The 22,170-nt window shown below is 45.7% G+C and overlaps 1 protein-coding gene across 3 annotated transcripts in view; it reads right to left on the bottom strand.

Moving 5' to 3' along the window:
- IMMP2L (inner mitochondrial membrane peptidase subunit 2) overlaps positions 1-22,170 on the bottom strand; it is a 912,519-nt gene that overhangs the window by 184,027 nt on the left and 706,322 nt on the right. For all 3 annotated transcript variants that reach the window (XM_029073516.1, XM_029073517.1, XM_039913237.1), the window contains one exon: positions 3,333-3,435. In XM_029073516.1, the coding sequence (XP_028929349.1) occupies positions 3,333-3,435 (103 nt within the window). The remainder of the gene's footprint in view (positions 1-3,332; positions 3,436-22,170) is intronic.

Here is a 22,170-nt window from a genome sequence, read left to right as displayed (position 1 = left end):
TATTATTCTCTCCCGAGTGCTTAGTACAGTGCTCTGAAAACAGTAAGTGCTCAATAAATGCAACTGATTGATTGACAGTACCACACTGTTGAAATTAAGAAGCAGACAAGCCATCCTGGAGTGCAGTGATCAGGAGAGGAGTTGCTCTCATCAAGCATAAAATTTAGGAACAAAAAGAGATGAAGAAAAGCTGTGTGACCTAATGGGACCAGCATGGACCTGGGAGTCAGGGGAGCTAGAATTTTATCCTGGATCTATCACTTGCCTAATGGCAAGTCACTCAACTTCTCTGTGTCTCAGTTCCTTCGTCTGTAAAATGTGAATTCAATACCTGTTCTCCATTTGCCTTAGAATTTGAGCCCATGAGAGACAGGGACTGTCCCATCTGATTATCTTTGATCTACCCCAGGACACAGTTCAGTGATTGGCACCTAGGTTTTCTTAACACACACCACAGTCATTTTTATTATTATTAATAAGGGTGAGATTTTAAAACAAAAATAACTGTTTCAAATGGTAAACCCATCAGGTTTACCAATTAATCAATTGCTCACAGATCTTTTTAACCACACCAGCATACATAGACAGAATCTTACTGCTAGTGGCTTCCTCTCCAAATATTCCTAGCCCCTTTGTGAGTCAACAGCCCTGAGCATCTATAATGAAAATGATAAAGTTACTGCTTTCTTAGTAACACCATTACTATTAATAGTGTATGTGACTTTTGACATATTCAGTAACATTAACAAAGTCACTCAACCAATGTCATTGCAATGTTCTGTGAATGTGGGCAAGTTTGGATGTGAAAAAACTGTTAATGAGAATGTGATTCTGTCCCTGGATAAGCAACTGCTTTTGTATGGGGCATGAATGTAAGCTCTCTGAGGGCAGGAATCATGTGTACCTACTAACTCTACTGCACTGTAGTCTCCCAAGAGCTTAGTACAGAGCTCACACTAAGTGCTCAGTTAATACACTGATTGATTTTTTAGATTTCATTATTCAGACAGAGGCAGGGTAATTTAAAGTACATATGAAAAATGTATTTGTATATGCAGGACATCTCTGAATATCATTTATCTATAGTAGGTTCACAGGGACTTTTGACTCACTTTTGACTCTTTAACTGAACAATTGCTAGAAGACTGTCCTATTTAATTTAATTCAATACCCATCAAAGCTAATTAACATTGATTTAACTCTGGGGTTGGCTACCCAGATTGTACAGTTAATGAACCTGGCCTTGCTAGCGGGAAAGGGGTAAGTGACTCATTTTTGGAGAATCATTAACTCTTTCTGACCCCTAAGGAAGACGGTTTGAGTAAATTCTCCTGCATAAGGCTCAATCTGGGTAAAAAGACTTGTAAGGAGAAAAAGCCTAATCAATGCTTTATGGAATAAAGGCAGAGAGAAAATGGAGAGAAAGGCAGAGCCCCACATGTCTCAGGAGTCAGGGCTACAGAAAGAATGAAGAAGAGGTCTTGAACACTTCTACATCTAGCCATGGGGAAATGAGGGTGAAGGAAACTGGGCATCACTATCATCAGGCAAAATAAACTAAAATACAATTGACAGTGATGGAACTATTTACATGAAGAACCACTGTGAGATGCCAGCCACTTCTTGAGAGTGAATTGAGAGTTTTAGCACTAGGGTCTTATTTTCAAAGCGCTGGGGAACTCAGTAGGGACAATCAGTAGCACCCAATAATTCTCTGGCAGACTGTTGCTATAATTCCATAAATGTGGTACCTTCTTGAAAAGGCACAGAAAGCATTCAAGGTTCTGCTAACTGGTCCTGCAAACTGTGAGCTTGCTGCTGAGATTGGGAGAGAAGGCCAAATGCCAGAACAAATACCTGTGGCCTTGTGAATAAAGCATGGGCCTGGGAATCAGAAGGATATAGTTTCTAATCCCGGCTCCACCACTTGTCTGCTATGTGACCTTGGAAAAGTCACTTAACTTCTCGTTGCCTAAGTTACCTCATATGTAAAATGGGGATTAAAACTGTAAGCCCCATGTGAGACATGGACTGTGGCCAAAACTGACTACCTTGTATCTACCCCAATTCTTAGAACAGTGTCTGGCACATAGTAAAAGTAAACGCTTAACAAATACCATTAAAAAAAAACAGAAACAGAAAAAAATACATCTGTAGGCTCGGTTCTCAACAACTGCAGACTATAACCTCTGGACTGTAAGCTCACTGTGAGCAGGGAATGCATATATTGTACTCTTCCAAGCATTTAGTACAGTGTTCTGCACCCAGTAAGCACTCAATAAATACAGTCGACTGATTGACTGGCTATATAAAATCCAGAGCTAAGTCGTCCACTAATTGCTGATATAGTCCAGGATCAGAAAGTCCCAGCCAACATTCTGTCCAAACTGGCACAGGGAAATCAATTCTCTCCCATCCTCTCCTCCTCCCCTCAGATGATTCAGTTCTGGCTCTACCCTGTTCGGAGTAGTTTTCCTCCTTCCAAACTCTCTCCTAGGCCACTAGGCCCCTCCTCACCTACCTTCTCTAAACCCCAGTTATTAAAAAAATTAAAATGACAGGGTGCCTTCCTCATTCAAGAGTCCAGCTAAGCTCATATTGTTTCCAGCCCCAGCTGGTCTGTAGCAGAGAGAGAATGCATGGAGATGGTGTGGGGGGAACAATACTGTGGCATCGTTACTCCCCACTGTGGAGGCAGAAAGCTTCTGGAGGGGAAGGAGAGCAGAGGAGAGAGGGACGTGGCAAATTTGGAGGCCCCACTAAGGGATTGAAGCTTCTGGGGTTCCAGGGCTTGAGAGGGAGGCTGCAGCATCTGTAACTCCAAGGCATGAGGAAAGCATTAGATCACTGTAACTGGAACAGGAAAACAACAAATCATACTGAAATCTCCGGGAAAGGTGTCCCACAGTGATATGGTTCACAATTCCCCCTTAATTGTGAGAAACATCTTAAATACAAATCCTGGGGTATGCCTATAATCTTCTCAATTTCAGTATTGAAGGGCCCTGAAGACCTCCAGGAGGAAGGTCCATAAAGAAGGGGGCAACAAATAAAACCAGTGTTTAGCTAAAATCTTTCCTAGGGGAACCTGCACATTCCTTCTTGAGTCTGTGGAGGTTGGGAGCCTATGTGGTTCATGACTTGGGTGCTGCCTTCAACAAATTGATTTCATAGCTTAGACTCTCCATGATGATTAAAAGGAACTTTTCAAGATGTGACCTGTTCCACCCTGAAATCCGTGAACATTTTGGTTGATTTGGCTGAATAATCCATTCGACATACTTTTGTTTCCAATTCCCAAGTCCAGATGAGAGACAGTACTAGAGACTTACCGGCCCAAAGGTGTTACTGTCAAAGCTGTGTCCATGGTGGTCTCCTTCCACCCAGATGTGGCCACGTGGGACTTTTACAAACCGGTTTTTGTGTCCCATGGTTCTAAAAACAGATGGAAAACAGGGACATTGAGTGAATACTCACAATCACACGCTCATTTTTGCTGCCCTTGATTTGTTCTTGTCTCTCACCACTGATATATTGCTCAAATCCACCCCCTTCTTGCCCATCAGGCCACTGCTCTCCCTATCTTCAAAACCCTTCTTAAATTATATCTTTTCCAGGAGGTCTTCCCTAACTAATCTCTCATCTTTTCTGTCTTTACTCCTCCTATCATCATTTCAGCATTTATGCATCACCTAAGCGATCCATCCAAAATATTACCACATTAATCCAATCACTTACCCTATCCCACCTTCATTACTCTATCAGCCTCCTTGATGGCCTCCCAGCCTCCTGTCTCTCCCCACTCCAGTCTATACTTCACCCTGATGCCAAGATCACTTTCCCACAGAAATGCTCAGGTCATGTTTCCCCTCTCCTCAAGAGCCTCGAGTGGTTGCCCATCCACCTCTGCATCAACCCAAAACTCCTCAGCATTGACTTAAAAGCACTCAATCACCTTGCCCCCTTCTACCTCACCTCACTACTTTCCTACTACAACCCAGCCCACAAACTTCGCTCCTCTAATGCTAACCTACTCGCTGTACCTCAATGCCTACCTCTTGCCCACATCCTGCCTCTGGCCTGGAACACCCTGCCTTCTCATATCTAACAATTACTCTCCCTTCCTTCAAAGCCTTATTGAAGGCACATCTCCTCCGAGAGGCCTCCCTTGACTAAGCCCTCCTTTCCTCTTCTTCCACTCCGTTCTGTATCTCCCTGACTTGTTCCCTTTCTTCATCCCACTCCCAGACCCACAGGACTTATGTACATATCTGTAATTTATTTATTTATATTAATGTCTGTTTTCCCCTCCAGACTGCAAGTTAATTGTGGCCAGGGAATATGCTGATTATATTGTATTCTCCCAAGCATTTTGTACAGTGGTCTGCACACAGTAAGTGCTCAATAAATATGATTGACTGACTAGCTAATAAGGCTTTGAAGGTAGGGGAGTGGCATCACAAGAGAAGTAACCAGGCCAGAAGTCCAGACAGACTTGCCCAAGTTAGTTACAGAAGGACACATTCCAAGCTGAAATTTCCTGGAGCTGAAATGCCTGTGGACAGGCAGTCCTCATTGCTAATTATATACCTCTCCTGGTATGCCAGCACCCAACCACAGCCCCTAAGGAAAAGCAGATCTGGGAGGACTCCGATTTCCTATTGAGATGCTTATCCATTTTAATTTTAATTTGTATCATAGATTGAAAAAAATAGTTTTGATTCTAATAAACCCAGCAACCAACAGTCAGCACTTTCCATTTTCCACTTTCCATTTAGGCTCTGTTGTTCAAAGAGCCAGCATATGAGCTGAGGAGAAATGGAAATGGCCTGATTGATCTCTGAGGGGTTTAAATTACTCAAAAGTCCACTCCAAAGCTCACACCAGTACCTGCTTTATTTTCTAAATCATTTCACTTCGTAAATGGGGAGGAATGTCCTCTTGAAACTTCAAAGAAGGTTGAAGGAGAAAGCTGAGCAGTGCTTCATCCAGAAGCAACTACAGGATGGATAAAACCCGGAAACTTGCCCAGTGCCTCTGCTTCCAGGTGTGGGACCAACTGAGAGGGAATCACTGGCAAGGGGAATGTCACCCTTTAACTCCCCCTGTTGAGTGCGAAGCCCGGCTGTGTTGTGCCAGGTGGGAAGTGGCACAGGTTTGGGAGTCAGAGGTCCTAGGTTCTAAGTCTCAGCTTCAACACATGACTGATGCGCAACCTCGGGCAAGTCACTTCACTTCTCTGAGATTCAGTTTCCTCATCTGTTAAATGGAGATTCAATTCCTGTTTTCCTTCCCTCTTAGACTGAACCCCAAGAGGTATAGTGATTGTGTCTGTTCTGATTATCTTCTATCTACTCCAGCATTTAATATAAGTTTTATGATTATTATTACTCATGCCTACTCCTATCCGGGGTTGCCCACTTCGAGCCAGGGACCAGGGGCCCTCCTTCTTAGTATATTTTAAATTTGGTTCCTAGATCTGCAGATGCAATCAGGGTCAGGCCAGCTCATACCTGCCCACTGAGATACAGCGAGCTTTTTTTTAATGGTATTTGTTAAGTGCTATGTACCAGTCACTGTACTAAGTGCAGGGGTAGATACAAGTTAATCAGATTGCACATAGTCCCATATGGGACAGACATACAGCGAAGCCAGGATTAGAAGCCAGATCCTTATGACTCCGAGGACAGCACTCTATCCACTAAGCCTCGGTGTGTGTATATATATGTGTATGTGTTTGTGTGTGTTGGGACCGGGGAAAGGAGGAGCAAATTAGTCTCCCTATCATGACCTTCTTTGCCCCACAGGAACTCCATCAAGCCCATGGCTAGCAGAGGGGATTGTGTATCCTCTGTTTCCCTTAGCAGTGCTACCTTAGCCCCACTCTTGCGGCTCTCTGCTGGGAAGCACTGGTAAGAGAAACAGCACGGCCTAGTGGAAAGAACATGGGCCTGGAAGTCAAAGGAACTGGGTTCTAATCTCCCACATCTGCTGGGTGACCTTGGGCAAGTTACTGAACTTCTCTGGGCCTCAGTTACCTCATCTATAAAATGGAGATTAAATGTGTGAGCTCTATGTGGGACAGAGACTGTGTCAGTCTTTGCACAAAGTAAGCACTTAATAAATATGATTGAATGAATAACCTCAATAAATTGTGTCTACCTCAGTGTTTATAGAACAGTGCTTGGCATATAGTTAGAGTTTAACAAGTACCTTAATTATTAGTAGTAGTACACAAGCACACGTACATACTTCATTGGCCATCTCAATTGCTTGCTCTCTGCTCCCTTACACAGGTGAAGACTGAATGAATTAACCCACAGTACAGGGCTTGCAAAATGGCAGCTCCTCCTTTGGAAGAATCTGTCCCACAGTTTTCCCAGATGAGAACTAGCATTAAAAATGACTGTGGCAGTCGACATTTCATCCAAGATTTATTCTCTTGAATAAATCCAACCAATAAATAAATCTCCCTGAAGCTATAGGTTATAGTTATCAAAATATCTTTACGACGATAACTGAGACAGCTTTCTTTGTTTTGACGCTGTTAAAAATTCTACAGAAATGAAAACGGAGGAGCAGGGCCTTTGCTCAGGGCATTGGAATGCAATCGTTTCCCAGAAATAATATTGAAAGGCAGAATGTATTAATGAACTACTCCAGAGCATGACAGAACTCATCTCCATCCCTGCTTGGTCCCCCAGGTTTTCTAAGAATTACGAACAATATTTATCACCAACACAAAATCCTGCTCATTGGGTTTCTGCTCCAGTTGGCGCCTTATCAAAATTTATTATTAAGGGAGCATTAGGGACCCTGGTTGCATTTAATGAAAACAAACAGTGAAACTTTGTCACAAATCTTGGACACACCTGAGAGACCTTCAGAGCCAGAAATGTAGATTTCCCCCAATTTGAGAATGTCCTACCACCAGCATATTCATCACCACAGTTTTCTCCAACTGAGCATCGAGAAGAGGCCCCAGCCAGGCTGCTATGAGGGTCAGGTCAGATTGGCAACTGCCTTGGGCCTGGAGCCTGTGGACACACTCCTGGGGACATTTTGGCTCTACACCTCATTCATTTGGGGAAACTGTTCTTCTGAGGACATTTGGACAAGTGCCCCTTCAGGCTGTTTACCCAATCAGGGAATCAAGGAAGAGACCAGGATAGTCCAATCCTGAACAGAAAGCCAGGGTACAGCTGCTCCTTAGTGACATTCGGTGTTTGCCAAGATATTGCCTATCAGAGAGCAGGGCAGGGGATAGCTAAGGGCCTAGAATATCTTTGCAAATTGTTTGGCTTCAGATTTCTGTTTATCTCATAATCCCTTTCCTTGAAAGTTAATTGCTGTCCTACACAGGAATTTATCGTGTGCAGAAGGGCAGGTGCAGAAAAGCAGAGGACTGGAAGGGTGTGTGTGTGGACACCTGTGTACGTATGTTTATGAGACTATTTTTCTGAATAAGTAGGGCTGCTCTTTTGTGTGGGTGTGTAGGTGTGTATACTGCACTTTTCTGTGTGGGGCAAAGAGGGGGGAAGAAATGAATGAGGATGGTATGCCAGAACAGCCACAGGTCCAGATATTCATTCATTCAATAGTATTTATTGAGCGCTTACTATGTGCAGAGCACTGTACTAAGCGCTTGGAGTGAACAAGTCAACAACAGATAGAGACAGTCCCTGCCGTTTGACGGGCTTACAGTCTAATCGGGGGAGACAGGCAGACAAGAACAATGGCAATAAATAGAGTCAAGGGGGAAGAACATCTCATAAAAACAGTGGCAACTAAATAGAATCAGGGTGATGTACATCTCATTAAACAAAATAAACAAAATAAATAGGGTCTTAAAGATATACAGTCGAGTGGATGAGTACAGTGCTGAGGGGGTGGGATGGGAGAGGGGGAGGAGGAGAGGGAAAGGCGGAGAAGAGGGTTTAGCTGTGGAGAGGTGAAGGGGGGGTAGAGGGAGCAGAGGGAAAAAGGGGGGAGCTCAGTCTGGGAAGACCTCTTGGAGGAGGTGAGTTTTAAGTAGGGATTTGAAGAGGGGAAGAGAATTAGATTGACGGAGGTGAGGAGGGAGGGCATTCCAGGACCGCGGGAGGACGTGGCCCAGGGGTCGATGGCGGGATAGGCGAGACCGAGGGACGGTGAGGAGGTGGGCGGCAGAGGAGCGGAGCGTGCAGGGTGGGCAGTAGAAAGAGAGAAGGGAGGAGAGGTAGGAAGGGGCAAGGTGATGGAGAGCCTTGAAGCCTAGAGTGAGGAGTTTTTGTTTGGAGCGGAGGTTGATAGGCAACCACTGGAGGTGTTTAAGAAGGGGAGTGACATGCGCAGATGGTTTCTGCAGAAAGATGAGCCAGGCAGCGGAGTGAAGAATAGACTGGAGCGGGGCGAGAGAGGAGGAAGGGAGATCAGAGAGAAGGCTGACACAGTAGTCTAGCCGGGATATAACAAGAGCCTGTAGCAGTAAGGTAGCCGTTTGGGTGGAGAGGAAAGGGCGGATCTTTGGCGATATTGTAAAGGTGAGACCGGCAGGCCTTGGTAATGGATAGGATGTGTGGGGTGAATGAGAGAGACGAGTCAAAGATGACACCGAGGTTGCGGGCCTGAGAGACGGGAAGGATGGTCGTACCATCCACGGTGATAGGGAAGTCTGGGAGAGGACCGGGCTTGGGAGGGAAGATGAGAAGCTCAGTCTTGCTCATGTTGAGTTTTAGGTGGCGGGCTGACATCCAGGTGGAGACGTCCTGGAGGCAGGAGGAGATGCGAGCCTGAAGGGAGGGGGAGAGGACAGGGGCAGAGATGTAGATCTGCGTGTCATCTGCGTAGAGATGGTAGTCGAAGCCGTGAGAGCGAATAAGTTCACCAAGGGAGTGAGTGTAAATGGAGAACAGAAGAGGGCCAAGAACTGACCCTTGAGGAACTCCAACAGTTGAAGGATGGGAAGGGGAGGAGGCGCCTGCGAAGGAGACCGAGAATGACCGGTCAGAGAGATAAGAGGAGAACCAGGAGACGACGGAGTCCGTGAAGCCAAGGTGAGATAAGGTGTGGAGGAGGAGGGGATGGTCGATGGTTTGACTTGAGTGACCTCGATTGTATCTGCTGGAGACACACTGAGCAACAGGTCTCCCAGATTCTGCTTGTTCTGATCATTTGGAGTACTTGCTCCCAGAACTTTTGCCCACGCCAGCATGAAAGTCTAAAAAACTTCATGCTAAAGTGACCCATGAGGAATCGGGGCTAGGAGATTGCCACTTCATGTGTGTCATCTGATTGGTTCAGCAGTCTCCTTGATTGATAGCTATTGCTGACTATGCCCCATCTTGACCACTAGCTCCCTACTGCCTACTCAAATATCATACTGCCATTACTCATATCCTCCGCATTCCTTCCTCTTCCACTTCTGCTACCCAGACACATAGAGAAGCATGTGTTCTTGCATGCATAATAGCGCACACACACACACACACACACACACACACAAATACACACTGGCAGGTATCTATAGATAGATGGGCAAATGGAATAGATAGGCAAATATATAGACAGATGCTATAGATACATGGGCAAATGGAAGGTGTGTACGTAACCGTGTACAGACACACACCAAATCCAATTTGGCAAAACTCCAGGTTTGGATCCTGGCACCAGGAATCCCAGTGGTCTCTGCAAAGATCCAGACACATACAGAATGCAAAACCTCTCAAAGAGTGGGGGGCTGCAGCGACCCATTACAAACTTAACTCTTTGGGGACAGAGCAGCCCCCCACTAGATATTGAGCTGTGCTCCCTTAAAGGTGAAAGCCCTCTGTCATACTCTAAATCAAGCCTTGGGCTAGAGACCTGGACCATCTGTTCTCAAACAGGGTTTTAATTTTCAAGATAATTTCAATGCTGAACTGCTTTGAGCCAGATCAATAAATCATTCATGCATGGAAGCAGAGCACCAGACATCAGAAGTTCCAGATCGGTTAATGGCCGCTGTTTGTTTTTAATTACCACTGTGAAGTCGTTTTCTGTTTTTCTAAGAAGATCAAAAAAATAAGCTGTACCCATCTCCTCCTCAAACACTACAACAAGACCTGCTCCACAATTAAAACTGGTCAATTAGTTCTTGACACCACTGCTTTCTCGGGTGATCTTCCTGGCTGAAAATACCCTGTGGCTGTGGGGAAGTGACAGGGAACAGACTACATGGACTTAATTGTTAACAAGGTGCTTTCTGCAGATATAGCCAAACACCATTTGTGCATTTCTCTAAGCGAGGCACGGTGGGCAGACCCACTGAAGGAAAACAATTACCCATTTATCCCTTCCAACAATCATGTTAGGCAGAATCATCAGCCAAACTGAAACATTTCATCCAGGCTGAAATGGAAAGTTCAAAGTCAAGCACATTTCCTTCAGCAAAACTCTGCAAGAAAACACAATCCATATTGAGATTCTGTGTCATACAACTCCCAGTTTTGGTGTAATTATAGCAAGCGACAGAATCAGCTTGCTCTCTACACACACGGCTAACAAGCCATGAAGATTTAAATCCCTGACAAATCCCTGTCTGGGCAGTGAGCAGCCATCCAATTTGATGTTGGATGGGGTCGGGGCCATGGTGGGGGTGGAAAGAATAGGGTGGGAGTGTGGGGAACAGATGGACCTCGGATTTCTGGGATGTGTTACCCAATTCTCAAAGGCTCGTAATGACATTCTTAGTCTTCCAGTGGTTTAAAGTCCCCAGTGACCTTAATAATGTATGAGCTAAGCGCAGTTACCTGTTTTCCTCTTGTCCCCTGAAATCATTCTACTTTTTTCCTGGGCCAAAGCTTTACTTCCACTGTGACCTTGAATTGTACTGTCCTATCTCCTGAAGCCTCCTGACTTCCACCCAGAAACAATCACATTGACCTGGGAAACTCCCAATGGGAGAAGGGCATGCTCCTCAGGCTGAGGATCTCTGAGGCACCACATCTAAACCTGATGCTCCCTCAGGTCCTGGCTTCAGCCCATAAGTGATCATATCGGTCCATATCTCACCACTTTTAGAATGCTGGGAAGCTGCACGATCTCAGGATCAGGGACTGGACACTGTGGCGACTCTCGATCAGGAACTAAAAACTGCAGTCACTCAAGACAAGGCTAACATACATGGAAACAGAGGCACGTAGCTCAATGTCTGCTATTCACAAGTGTGGCCACTGGCCATATTATCCATCATGCCAACATTCCCTCCCCATTCTCTGCTTTCCCGCTGCTGTGTCAAACTGAATTCAGTGAAGGAGCAGCATCTCTTGTAGCATTTGTGGCTCCTCCAAGCAGCAAAAAGCCCCTGCCCAAGGCAGATTCCTGGTCTGGAAGGACTGATTGACAAATGGTAGTTGTACTATCTGGCCAGCTGAGGTCTCTATGGGCCCCCACCTGGCTGATCAGCAGGTGCAAAGGAAGAAGAAGCAGCAACGGCTGGTTATGGGGTGGGTTCAAGACAAAGAGGCTTGAACCCTTCTGCTGAGCCTCACTAAGTCTATCTGTTAGGGGTAGAGGGGCCCAGGTACAAGTTAGGGATGGTCTGCTAACGTCATAGATTTCAATAAAATTAAGTCAGCTTAGCCTGAACCACAGGTTTTCAGGAATCCAGGGACCAAAAGCAGGTAACTGGGTGAAACATGACTGCTTTGTTGTTACCCGACTAGGAATCCTCATTTTCCTCTGTTCCAAGCTCTCTCCCATCTCCACCCAGAGAAGAAATCAGCCATTTCTGAGAGAGAATACATTTCAAATCAATCTGAGGCAGGGATTGCATTTCTCAGGAAAAGAACTGCTGAAAAACTTTATATTAAAAAAGAACTGGGGAGATTTTTCAGAGCTTCAGGCAAGGTGAGAAGGTATTTGCCTTCCCCAGCCCCAGCCATACTTTAGTATTCTCTACTCGGGTATGCTGACTCCAAAACTCTATAGATTGGGATCAGCATAATGGGAGCCAGAGTAAAGACTTCACCAATTCAGAGGAACATGGGCGTGTTGGAATCTTAGTAGTGCAAACCTGCACTCCTGCAAACCGCTTTCCATCTAGAATGTGTGCTTGTGAATGCCTTTTGCTGTACAAAGCTCCCTAACTCCTTCTCCTTTCAAAAGCAGATAAGATATTACAGAATACCCAGAGTCTTTCTATTTGCCAAACTCCTCAGCTGAGGCACGCATGGGAAATCAAGTAAACTATATTTCTTTGTGGCTGCTGCTGGTGACACAAAGGATGTTCCAGAGGGAATTTGAGGAGATAATCGAGCCAACATCTTTCATGTGTATTTCTGAAATCCCCCGGTTCAAAGGAACACTCATCCCTAAACATTCTACTAACTCGAAATATACAGGCAGCCGTTGCTAGGTGATCAGAGGAAGTCTATTTCATTCATTTAAATTAAAAGTCAAATTGCCCAATCATCTCAATCAGGCCCCAAGTTCATTTTAACAGCTAGCCTCAACCCTCTCCACTAGTCCAGCTCAGTTGCTGTTAGCAACAGATCTACCTACCCAGGGGATGATGGAAAACTTGTGATTAAGTCAGTTGTGTATGCTGATATGAGTTTGAGAATTCCACCCTGGAATATGAACTTTAAAAAACCCTGAGAGTCCTTTAGTTTTGAGTTCAACACTTAGCACTTAAAACATCTTGCTGCACTTTTATACGTATCAGTTAACATACTCTGTTCTTTGAGCACTTCTCCCTCTAATATGTGAATTATTTTGTGTCAGTCTTCCCTATTAAATTATAAAGTCCTTTTGGGTGGGGATCATGTCAATCAATCAATGAATCAAATTTATTCAGTGCTCTCTGTGTGCAGAAAACTGTACTAAGCACTTGGGAGGGTACAATATAATGGAAGTGGTAGACATGCTCCTTGCCCACAATGATCTTACAGTCTAGAGGGGGAGACAGGCAGTAATATAAATACATGAATTATGAATATTTTTCATAACTCCTGTGAAACTAAGGGAGGGGTGAATAAAAGGTGCAAATCCAAGCGCAAGGGCGACACAGAAGGGAGTAGGAGATGAGGAAATGAGGGCTTAGGCAGGGAAGGCCTCTTGGAGGAAATGTGCTTTTAATAAGACTTTGAAGGTCGGGAGAGTGATTTTCTATTAGAAATGAAGAGTGACGAAGTTCCAAGACAGAGGCAGGATGTGGGTGAGAGGCTGGCGGCAAGGCTGACAAGATCTAGATACAGCCAAACTGTTACCATCACTCATCCTATCCCTCCTGGTTTACTGCATCAGCCTCCCTGCTGACCACCCAGCCTCCTGTCTCTCCCCACTCCAGTCCATACTAAATTCTGCTGCCTGGCTCATTTTTCTACAAAGACGTTCAGGGCATGTCATCCCACTCTTCAAAAAACTCCAGTGTGGTTGCCCATCCACTTCTTCCTCACCTTTGGTTTTAAAGCCCTCTATCACCTTGACCTCCTCCTACCTCATCTCACTTCTCTCTTCTACAACACTGCCCAAACACTTCACACCTTTAGTGCTAACCTTTTCACTGTGCTTTGATCTTGCCTGTTTTATCAACGACCCCTAGCCTATGTCCCACCTTTACCCTGGGACGTCCTCCCCCTTCAAATCCAACAGACAATTACTCTCCCCCGGCTTCAAAACCTTACTGAAGGCATATCTCCTCCAAGAGATCTTCCCAGATTAAGGCCCATTTTTCCTCATCTCCCACTCCCTTCTGTGTCGCCCTGACTTGCTCCCTTGGCTCTTCATCCCTCCTGGCTCCATAGAATTTGTGTACATATCTGCAATTTTATTTATGTGTGTTGATGTCTCCCTCCCCCACTCTAGCTTGTAACCTTGTTTTGGGCAGGGGGTGTGTCATTTTATTGTTGCACTATACTCTCCCAAGTGCTTAGTACAGTGCTCTACATACAGTAAGCACTCAATAAATACGAGTGAACGAATGAATGAATGAACCAAGGTAACAGTGAGTAGGTTGGCATTAGAGGAGCAAAGCATGTAGGCTGGATTGTAGAAGAAAATCAGAGAAGTGAGGTAGGAAGAACCAAGGTGACTGAATGCTTTAAAACCAACTGTAAGGAGTTTCTGTTCGATGCCGAGGTGGATGGGCAACCACTAGAGGTCCTTGAAGAATGGAGAAACATGAACAGAACAGGTTGTTGAAAAATGATGGGGGCTTCAGAGTATGGACTGAAGTGGGGAGAAACAAGATGCAGGGAGGTCAGAAGGAAGCTGTTGTGGTAATCAATGCAGGAGAGGATAAGTCCTTGGATTAATGTGATAGCAATTTGGAAGGAGAGGAAACGGCAGATTTTAGTATTTTTAAGAAGGCAGAACTGACAGGATTTTGTGCCAGATTGAATATATAGTTTGAATGAGAGAGATTAATCAAGGATAACACCAAATTCTTCTAGCGCTACTGTGCTGCAGTGTTCTGCTCAATAAATACTTTTGATTGACATGCCCTCTGGCTTGTTCAGAGGTCAGGTGTCAGTTACTTGGGATCGTGCAAGGAACTCCTCCAAGAGTGGTGGAGAGAGGAATTTATGGGGTAATCCCTTCCTAACGATCTCCTAGAATTTCCCAGGTACAAGGAGCTTCTGAAAAGAAGTAAGTTCTGGAAGTCAAAATGGAAAGGCAGCCAAATGAAAAGGCAAATCCAAGGTGGAGATGTTTAGCCTGACTGCTCCTCTCACTGAGTTTAGTAAGAGTTTCCAGCCTCAGACTAAACCAAGCAGGGTTTGGGAGGAAATCTATAGAAGCAGCATGGCCCAGTGGACAGGGTATGGGCCTGAGAACCAGGAGGTCTGGTTTCCAATGTCAGCTCCACCACTCAACTGCTGTGGAACCATGGATAAGTCATTTAACTTCTCTGTGCCTCAGTTCCTCATCTGTAAAATGGTTATTCCCTCCTACTTACACTGTGTGCCTCATCTGGCACAGGGACTGAGGCTGACCTGATTATCTTGCATCTAACCCAGGGTTTGTTACAGCACTTGGGGCATAATAAATAATAACAAATACCAGTTATCCTTATTTTGAACATATGCAAATATATGATAAATAGCCAATATTTGTTGACTGGCAGTTTTCATTTTCCAATGAGAAGGAAGCAATATAAAATTGTCCTTTAGACAATACATAAGCTTTTGCAGGCAGGGAATATGTCTATTTATTATTGTATTTTACTCTCCCAAGTGTTTAGTACAGTGCTCTTCCCACTGTAAGCACTCAATAAATATGATTGAATGAACGAATGAATGAATTAGCAGCCATGAGCCTCAGTTGTGAAAGAAATCTCTTCAGCTATGCATTGATTTGAGATGCTCAGTTAACGGATAGACCAAGGTCAAGAGAGGTATTCCTTCTCCAGAAACACTAATCAAAAGGTGATGATGCATTTTAGGGGGGCAAAAAGAAGCTTCTTCTCAATTAAATGTCGGGATAGAGTTATCCAAGGATACAAGAAACCAAAATTCCATGGCCAACTTGCTCAGTTCATTCATCCAATGCAGGGAACATTTAGGGATAGCAACACAGCACTCTACAATGCTACATTAAAGCCTTCAAACGTGTCTTCTCACATCAGTACACAGGAGAAGCAAACAAAAGCTCAAACTAAAAGGGACAAGAAAAAGCTTTAACAGGGAGAATTTTTCTCAGTGCCTTTTTTATCTTTAGTTCTGCCTGGCTATTTCCTTAAGCCCGGAATTAAGGCCGCCAGGACAACAAAAAGAGAATCGAGGTGAAAAGAAACCCCAATTTCTGGGGCCAGAGTTCCCTGGTCTTAGCACCTGGAAATAGATGCGAGCTTATTTCAAAAGGGATGAATCTATTTGAATAATTCATGCCTAGCTCATGGAAGGGATAGAAATATCACCTCCCTGACCTAGCAGTGAAGAGCAATGCAGTCAGATGCTGAGCCCAGGGGTGGTTAGATGCCAGGAAGACCTGAGCACATTGCTCCACCCCTGGCAAAGAAGCAAAAACAAGCAATGGGCATCCAGTCTTTGCCAGTGGGAAAGTAACTCAGAGGCCCATATCCTGCTTGTCATTTCCCCGCACTACCACAAGGTACGTGGGAGTAATAGTCTTAATAGCAGCAGCAGCAGTAGTAGTAATAGTATTAATCCAATAATAATAGTAATGGTATTTGTTAAGCGCTCACTATGTGCAAAGCACTGTTCTAAGCGCTGGGGGGATACAAGGTGATCAGGTTATCCCACATAGGGCTCACAGTCTTTTTCCCCATTTTACAGGTGAGGTAACTGAGGCACAGAGAAGTGAAATGACTTACCCAAAGTCACACAGCTGACAGGTGGTGGAGCCTGGATTAGAACCCATGACCTCTGACTCCCAAGCCTAGGGTCTTTCCACTGAGCCACAATCATTTAACCACTCTCACCTTGACCACCGTATCGGCTGCCTTGCTGACCTCCCTGCCTCCTGTCTCTCCCCACTCCAGTCCATACTTCAATCTACTGCCCGAATCATTTTCCTACAAAAACATTCAGGTCCTCCTTCCCCACTCCTCAAGAAATTCCAGTGGTTGTCCATCCACCTTCTCATCAGACAAAACCCCCCCACCATTGGCTTTAAATCACTCAACCACCTTGACCCTTCCTGCCTCACCTTACTCTTCTCCTTCTACAACCTAGCCCACATGCTTCGCTCCTCTAATGCTAACCTTCTCACTGTACCTTGATCTCATCTATCTTGCCAGGCCTAAAATGCTCTCCCTCCTCATATCCTATAAAGAATTACTCTCCCCCTTCCAAAGCCTTATTGAAAGCACATCTCCTCCAAGAGGCCTTCCCTGATTAAGTCCTCCTTTCCTCTTCTCTTACTCCCTCTGCATCACTCTGACTTGTTCCCTTTGTTATTCCCTGCTCCCAGCCCCACAGCACTCACGTCATATCTTTGTTATGTCATTTGTTACTGAATTGAACTGAATTTGTTATATCTTATGTCATTTGTTGCTGAATTGTACTTCCCAAGCACTTAGTACAATGATCTACACAGATAAGCACTCAATAAATACAATTGAATGAATATCTGCAATTTATTTATTTATTTTAATGTCTGTCTTCCCCCGCCACAGACTGAAAGCTCATACTGGCCAGGGAATATGTTTGTTTATTGTTATAATGCACTCTCCCACGTACTTAGCACGGTGCTCTGCAAACAGTAAGTGCTCAATAAATATTATTGAATGAATGAATAGTAGAATAGTAGTAGCATTTATTGAGTGCCTATTTGTGACATTAATAATGATAATAAGGCTATTTGTTAAGCACTTACTATGTGCCAAACACTGTTCATTCATTCAATAGTATTTATTGAGCGCTTACTATGTGCAGAGCACTGTACTAAGCGCTTGGGATGAACAAGTCGGCAACAGATAGAGACAGTCCCTGCCGTTTGATGGGCTTACAGTCTAATCGGGGGAGACGGACGGACAAGAACAATGGCACTAAACAGCGTCAAGGGGAAGAACATCTCATAAAAACAATGGCAACTAAATAGAATCAAGGCGATGTACAATTCATTAACAAAATAAATAGGGTAACGAAAATATATACAGTTGAGCGGACGGGTACAGTGCTGTGGGGATGGGAAGGGAGAGGTGGAGGAGCAGAGGGAAAAGGGGAAAATGAGGCTTTAGCTGCGGAGAGGTAAAGGGGGGATGGCAGAGGGAGTAGAGGGGGAAGAGGAGCTCAGTCTGGGAGCTCAGTCTGGGAAGGCCTCTTGGAGGAGGTGATTTTTAAGTAAGGTTTTGAAGAGGGAAAGAGAATCAGTTTGGTGGAGGTGAGGAGGGAGGGCGTTCCAGGACCGCGGGAGGACGTGACCCAGGGGTCGACGGCGGGATAGGCGAGACCGAGGGACGGCGAGGAGGTGGGCGGCAGAGGAGCGGAGCGTGCGGGGTGGGCGGTAGAAAGAGAGAAGGGAGGAGAGGTAGGAAGGGGCAAGGTGATGGAGAGCCTTGAAGCCTAGAGTGAGGAGTTTTTGTTTGGAGCGGAGGTCGATAGGCAACCACTGGAGTTGTTTAAGAAGGGGAGTGACATGCCCAGATCGTTTCTGCAGGAAGATGAGCCGGGCAGCGGAGTGAAGAATAGACCGGAGCGGGGCGAGAGAGGAGGAAGGGAGGTCAGAGAGAAGGCTGACACAGTAGTCTAGCCGGGATATAACGAGAGCCCGTAATAGTAAGGTAGCCGTTTGGGTGGAGAGGAAAGGGCGGATCTTGGCGATATTGTAAAGGTGAAACCGGCAGGTCTTGGTAACGGAACTGTTACTGTTAGAACGGTAACTGTTCTAAGCACTGGGGTAGATACAAGGCAATCAGGTTGTCCCACATGGGGCTCACAGTCTTAATCCCCATTTTACAGATGAGAGCACTGAGGCACAGGGAAGTGAAGTGACTTGCCCAAGGTCAGACAGCAGATAAGTGGCAGAGATGGGATTAGAACTCATGATCCCTGACTCCCAGGCCCATGCTCTTTCCACTAAGCCATGCTGCTTCTTGTGATGCACTGTGTTTGGCTCTTGGGAAGTACAGAACAACAAAGTGATACCTTTCCTGCCTGCAACAAGTTCACATTCTAACAAGTAAGCCAAACATACAAATATTTACAATACTGTCAAAATAAATAAATTGAGGGGACATAATAATAATAATGTTGGCATTTGTTAAGCTCTTACTATGTGTCGAGCACTGTTCTAAGCGCTGGGATAGATATAGGGTAATTGGGCTGTCCCACAGAGGGCTCACAGTTTTAATCCCCATTTTACAGATGAGGTAACTGAGGAACTGAGAAGTTAAGGCATGTATACATGAGTATATGGAGGGTGTATATAAGTTCATTCGGGCTAGAGGTGGTCAGAGGAATAGTATGGAAATTAATCACAGAAAGCATGTTGGAGGAGATGGGATTTTAGGAGGGGAAAAGGGATACTGTAGAAAGCCCTACTCACTCATTCCCACTCCTCAGCTACACACTGCTTAGAAGCCCTGTGCTTAACAGGAATTTGAAAAGCACTAACACATTCCACTACTCATCTGACGGGATTTTGAATTTGGCTTGCGTTTTCGGTACAACCTCTTACACTGGTTGAGGTGACTGAAAAGTTGTTACTGAAGCATTAAAGTTAGGCTGGTCACTGTTCTTGTCCCTATGTCCACAGTGCTGGTCCACATGCATTACTACACACATCAGTGGAATCCTATGTTTCAGCTATTCCTATTTGCCTGGCTTCAGGGAGAAGGCGCTGGGGACCATGGAAAAGAGGCACCAGGGAGGGGGTCCCAGGCAGGAGGAGTCTACGGGGGAGGAGGCCACAGAAAGGAGGACCCCTGAGAGGAGGAGGCCCTGGGGAAGAGGCTCCTGAGAAGAGGCCCCAGAGAGGAGCTCTGGTCAGTAACCAAGGAAAGAGTAGGGTGTCCAGCCCTCCAGGTCCTTACCGAATCTTGTTTCCCACTTCCTGTCCCTGCCCAAGTTCTTCTCCTTCTCCCACACCAGCTTCTGTATCTAGGGTCTTCTCCTCCCCCTTTTCCAGCAGCCTGTTGGGCCTGCCCAGGATTATTCATTCCTTCCTTCAATTGTATTCATTAAACGCTTACTGTGTGCAGAGCACTGTACTAAACATTTGGAAAAGTACAATACAACAATAAACAGTGGCAATTCCTGCCCACAACTAGCTCACAGTTTGAGGAGGGTGGTTTGCCCCATGGACACCAGGAGGAAGCAGCCTCTGAACAGGAAGTGGCCCCAAACAGGAAGCCGTCCCTGGCTGGAATTGGCCCCCAAATAGGGAGTGGCCTCCAGAGGGAAACAGCGTGACCTGGTGGAAAGACCATGAACCTAGGCATCAGAAGACCTGGGTTCTAATCTGGTCTGCTACTGGTCTGCTGTGAGTCCTTGGCCAAGTAACTTGACTTCTCAATTCCTCGGTTACCTCATCTGTAAAATGGGGATTCAAATCCTACTCCCTATTACTTAGACCCTGAGCCCCGTATGGATCAGGCACTGTATCCAACCTGATCATCTTGTATCCATATCTACCCCAGTACTTAATACAGAGCTTGGCACATAGCAAGTACCATAAGAAAAAAGAAAATTGAAAAAAAATCCTCATTCAACAGGGTCTGGATGGACACCTGGGACACCACTGGGGATTCACTTGGTTCAATCTTCCTATTCTGTTTTCTAGTTTCACATAATGCCAGTCTCTTGAACAGAGAAAAAATGGTGCCCTGGATGGATTCTTTAATTTTTATTTGCTCAGAAAGCTGGTATGGGAGAGGACCAAAAGCAATGAATATGACAGTACTTGAACAAAGTTGATCATGCTTTGAAAGCCCAGAAAATGAAAACAGGAAAGTGGTCCAGTGGACTTTTGTAACTTCTATTGTCAGCTTATAGAGCATCAAGTAGCATAAAATTGGCTTTTTTTTACCGAGTAAGTTCAAATAGTGAATATCTGACCGGTGTGAAATTGGATTTAAGAGGATCAGGTGAAAGTTAAAAAGAAGTAATTGGCTTTATCTTTGCAGTGTTCTAAATCCAGAGACTAATTCTCTGCCCACACACCTTTTTGATCACATTCCAATCTCAAAAGCTAAATGCCATTCTTCTAGAATCCAATTGGACAGAATCAGATCCTCTTTATCCAGTGTAGATGCCAGAAAGTCCAAGCACCAAGCCGACCTCACACACTTCAAATTTATCCTTTCCTGCCTTAACTCTGCCCTCTCCTCCGCCAGGCAAAGCTTCTTCTCCTCCCTCATCGACACCCATGCCCGTCACCCCCGCCAATTGTTCCGGACCTTTAACTCTCTACTTAGGCCCCCTGTTCCTCCCCCTCCATCTCTCACCCCCAATGATCTGGCCACCTATTTCCTCACGAAAATCAACACAATCAGGTCTGAGCTCCCCAAAGTCACCCCTCCGCCTCTCCCCTCCCCCCCAGCAACCCCCTCCCCTACTTTCCCATCCTTCCCTGCAGTATCCTCAGAGGAGATCTCCTCCCTCCTCGCAAGTGCCACCCCCTCCACCTGCACCTCGGACCCCATTCCCTCTCACCTTCTTAAAATCATCGCCCCTGCCCTCCTCCCTTCCTTAACTTGTATTTTTAACCACTCAATCTCCAAGGGCTCCTTCCCCTCTGCCTTCAAACATGCCCACATCTCCCCCATCCTAAAAAAACCCGCTCTTGACCCCACTTCCCCCTCCAGTTATCGTCCTATCTCCCTACTACCCTTCCTTTCCAAAATCCTAGAACGAGTCGTCTACAATCGATGCCTAGAATTCCTTAACTCCCATTCTCTCCTAGACCCCCTCCAATCTGGCTTCCGTCCCCTCCACTCTACCGAGACTGCTCTCTCTAAGGTCACCCATGACCTCCTTCTTGCCAAATCCAATGGCTCCTACTCCATTCTGATCCTCCTTGACCTCTCTGCTGCCTTTGACACTGTCGACCATCCCCTCCTCCTCCATACCTTATCTCACCTTGGCTTCACGGACTCTGTCCTCTCCTGGTTCTCCTCTTACCTCTCTGGCCGATCATTCTCGGTCTCCTTCGCTGGAGCCTCCTCCCGCTCCCATCCTTTAACTGTTGGAGTTCCTCAAGGGTCAGTTCTTGGCCCTCTTCTGTTCTCCATTTACACTCACTCCCTCGGTGAACTCATCCGCTCTCACGGCTTTGACTACCATCTCTACGCAGATGACACGCAGATCTACATCTCCGCCCCTGTCCTCTCCCCCTCCCTTCAGGCTCGCATCTCCTCCTGCCTCCGGGACGTCTCCACCTGGATGTCGGCCCGCCACCTAAAACTCAACATGAGCAAGACTGAGCTCCTCATCTTCCCTCCCAAACCCGGTCCTCTCCCAGACTTCTCTATCACCGTGGATGGCACGACCATCCTTCCCGTCCCGCAGGCCCGCAATCTCGGTGTCATCCTTGACTCGTCTCTCTCGTTCAGCCCACACATCCTATCCGTTACCAAGACCTGCTGGTTTCACCTTTACAATATCGCCAAGATCCGCCCTTTCCTCTCCACCCAAACGGCTACCTTACTATTACGGGCTCTCGTTATGTCCCGGCTAGACTACTGTGTCAGCCTTCTCTCTGACCTCCCTTCCTCCTCTCTCGCCCTGCTCCGGTCTATTCTTC

This window comes from Ornithorhynchus anatinus, chromosome 10 (assembly GCF_004115215.2).
Source record: "Ornithorhynchus anatinus isolate Pmale09 chromosome 10, mOrnAna1.pri.v4, whole genome shotgun sequence".
Taxonomy (NCBI): Eukaryota; Metazoa; Chordata; class Mammalia; order Monotremata; family Ornithorhynchidae; genus Ornithorhynchus; species Ornithorhynchus anatinus.
The sequence above is the reverse complement of the archived record's forward strand: the minus strand, read 5'-3'. Positions and strand labels throughout refer to the sequence as shown.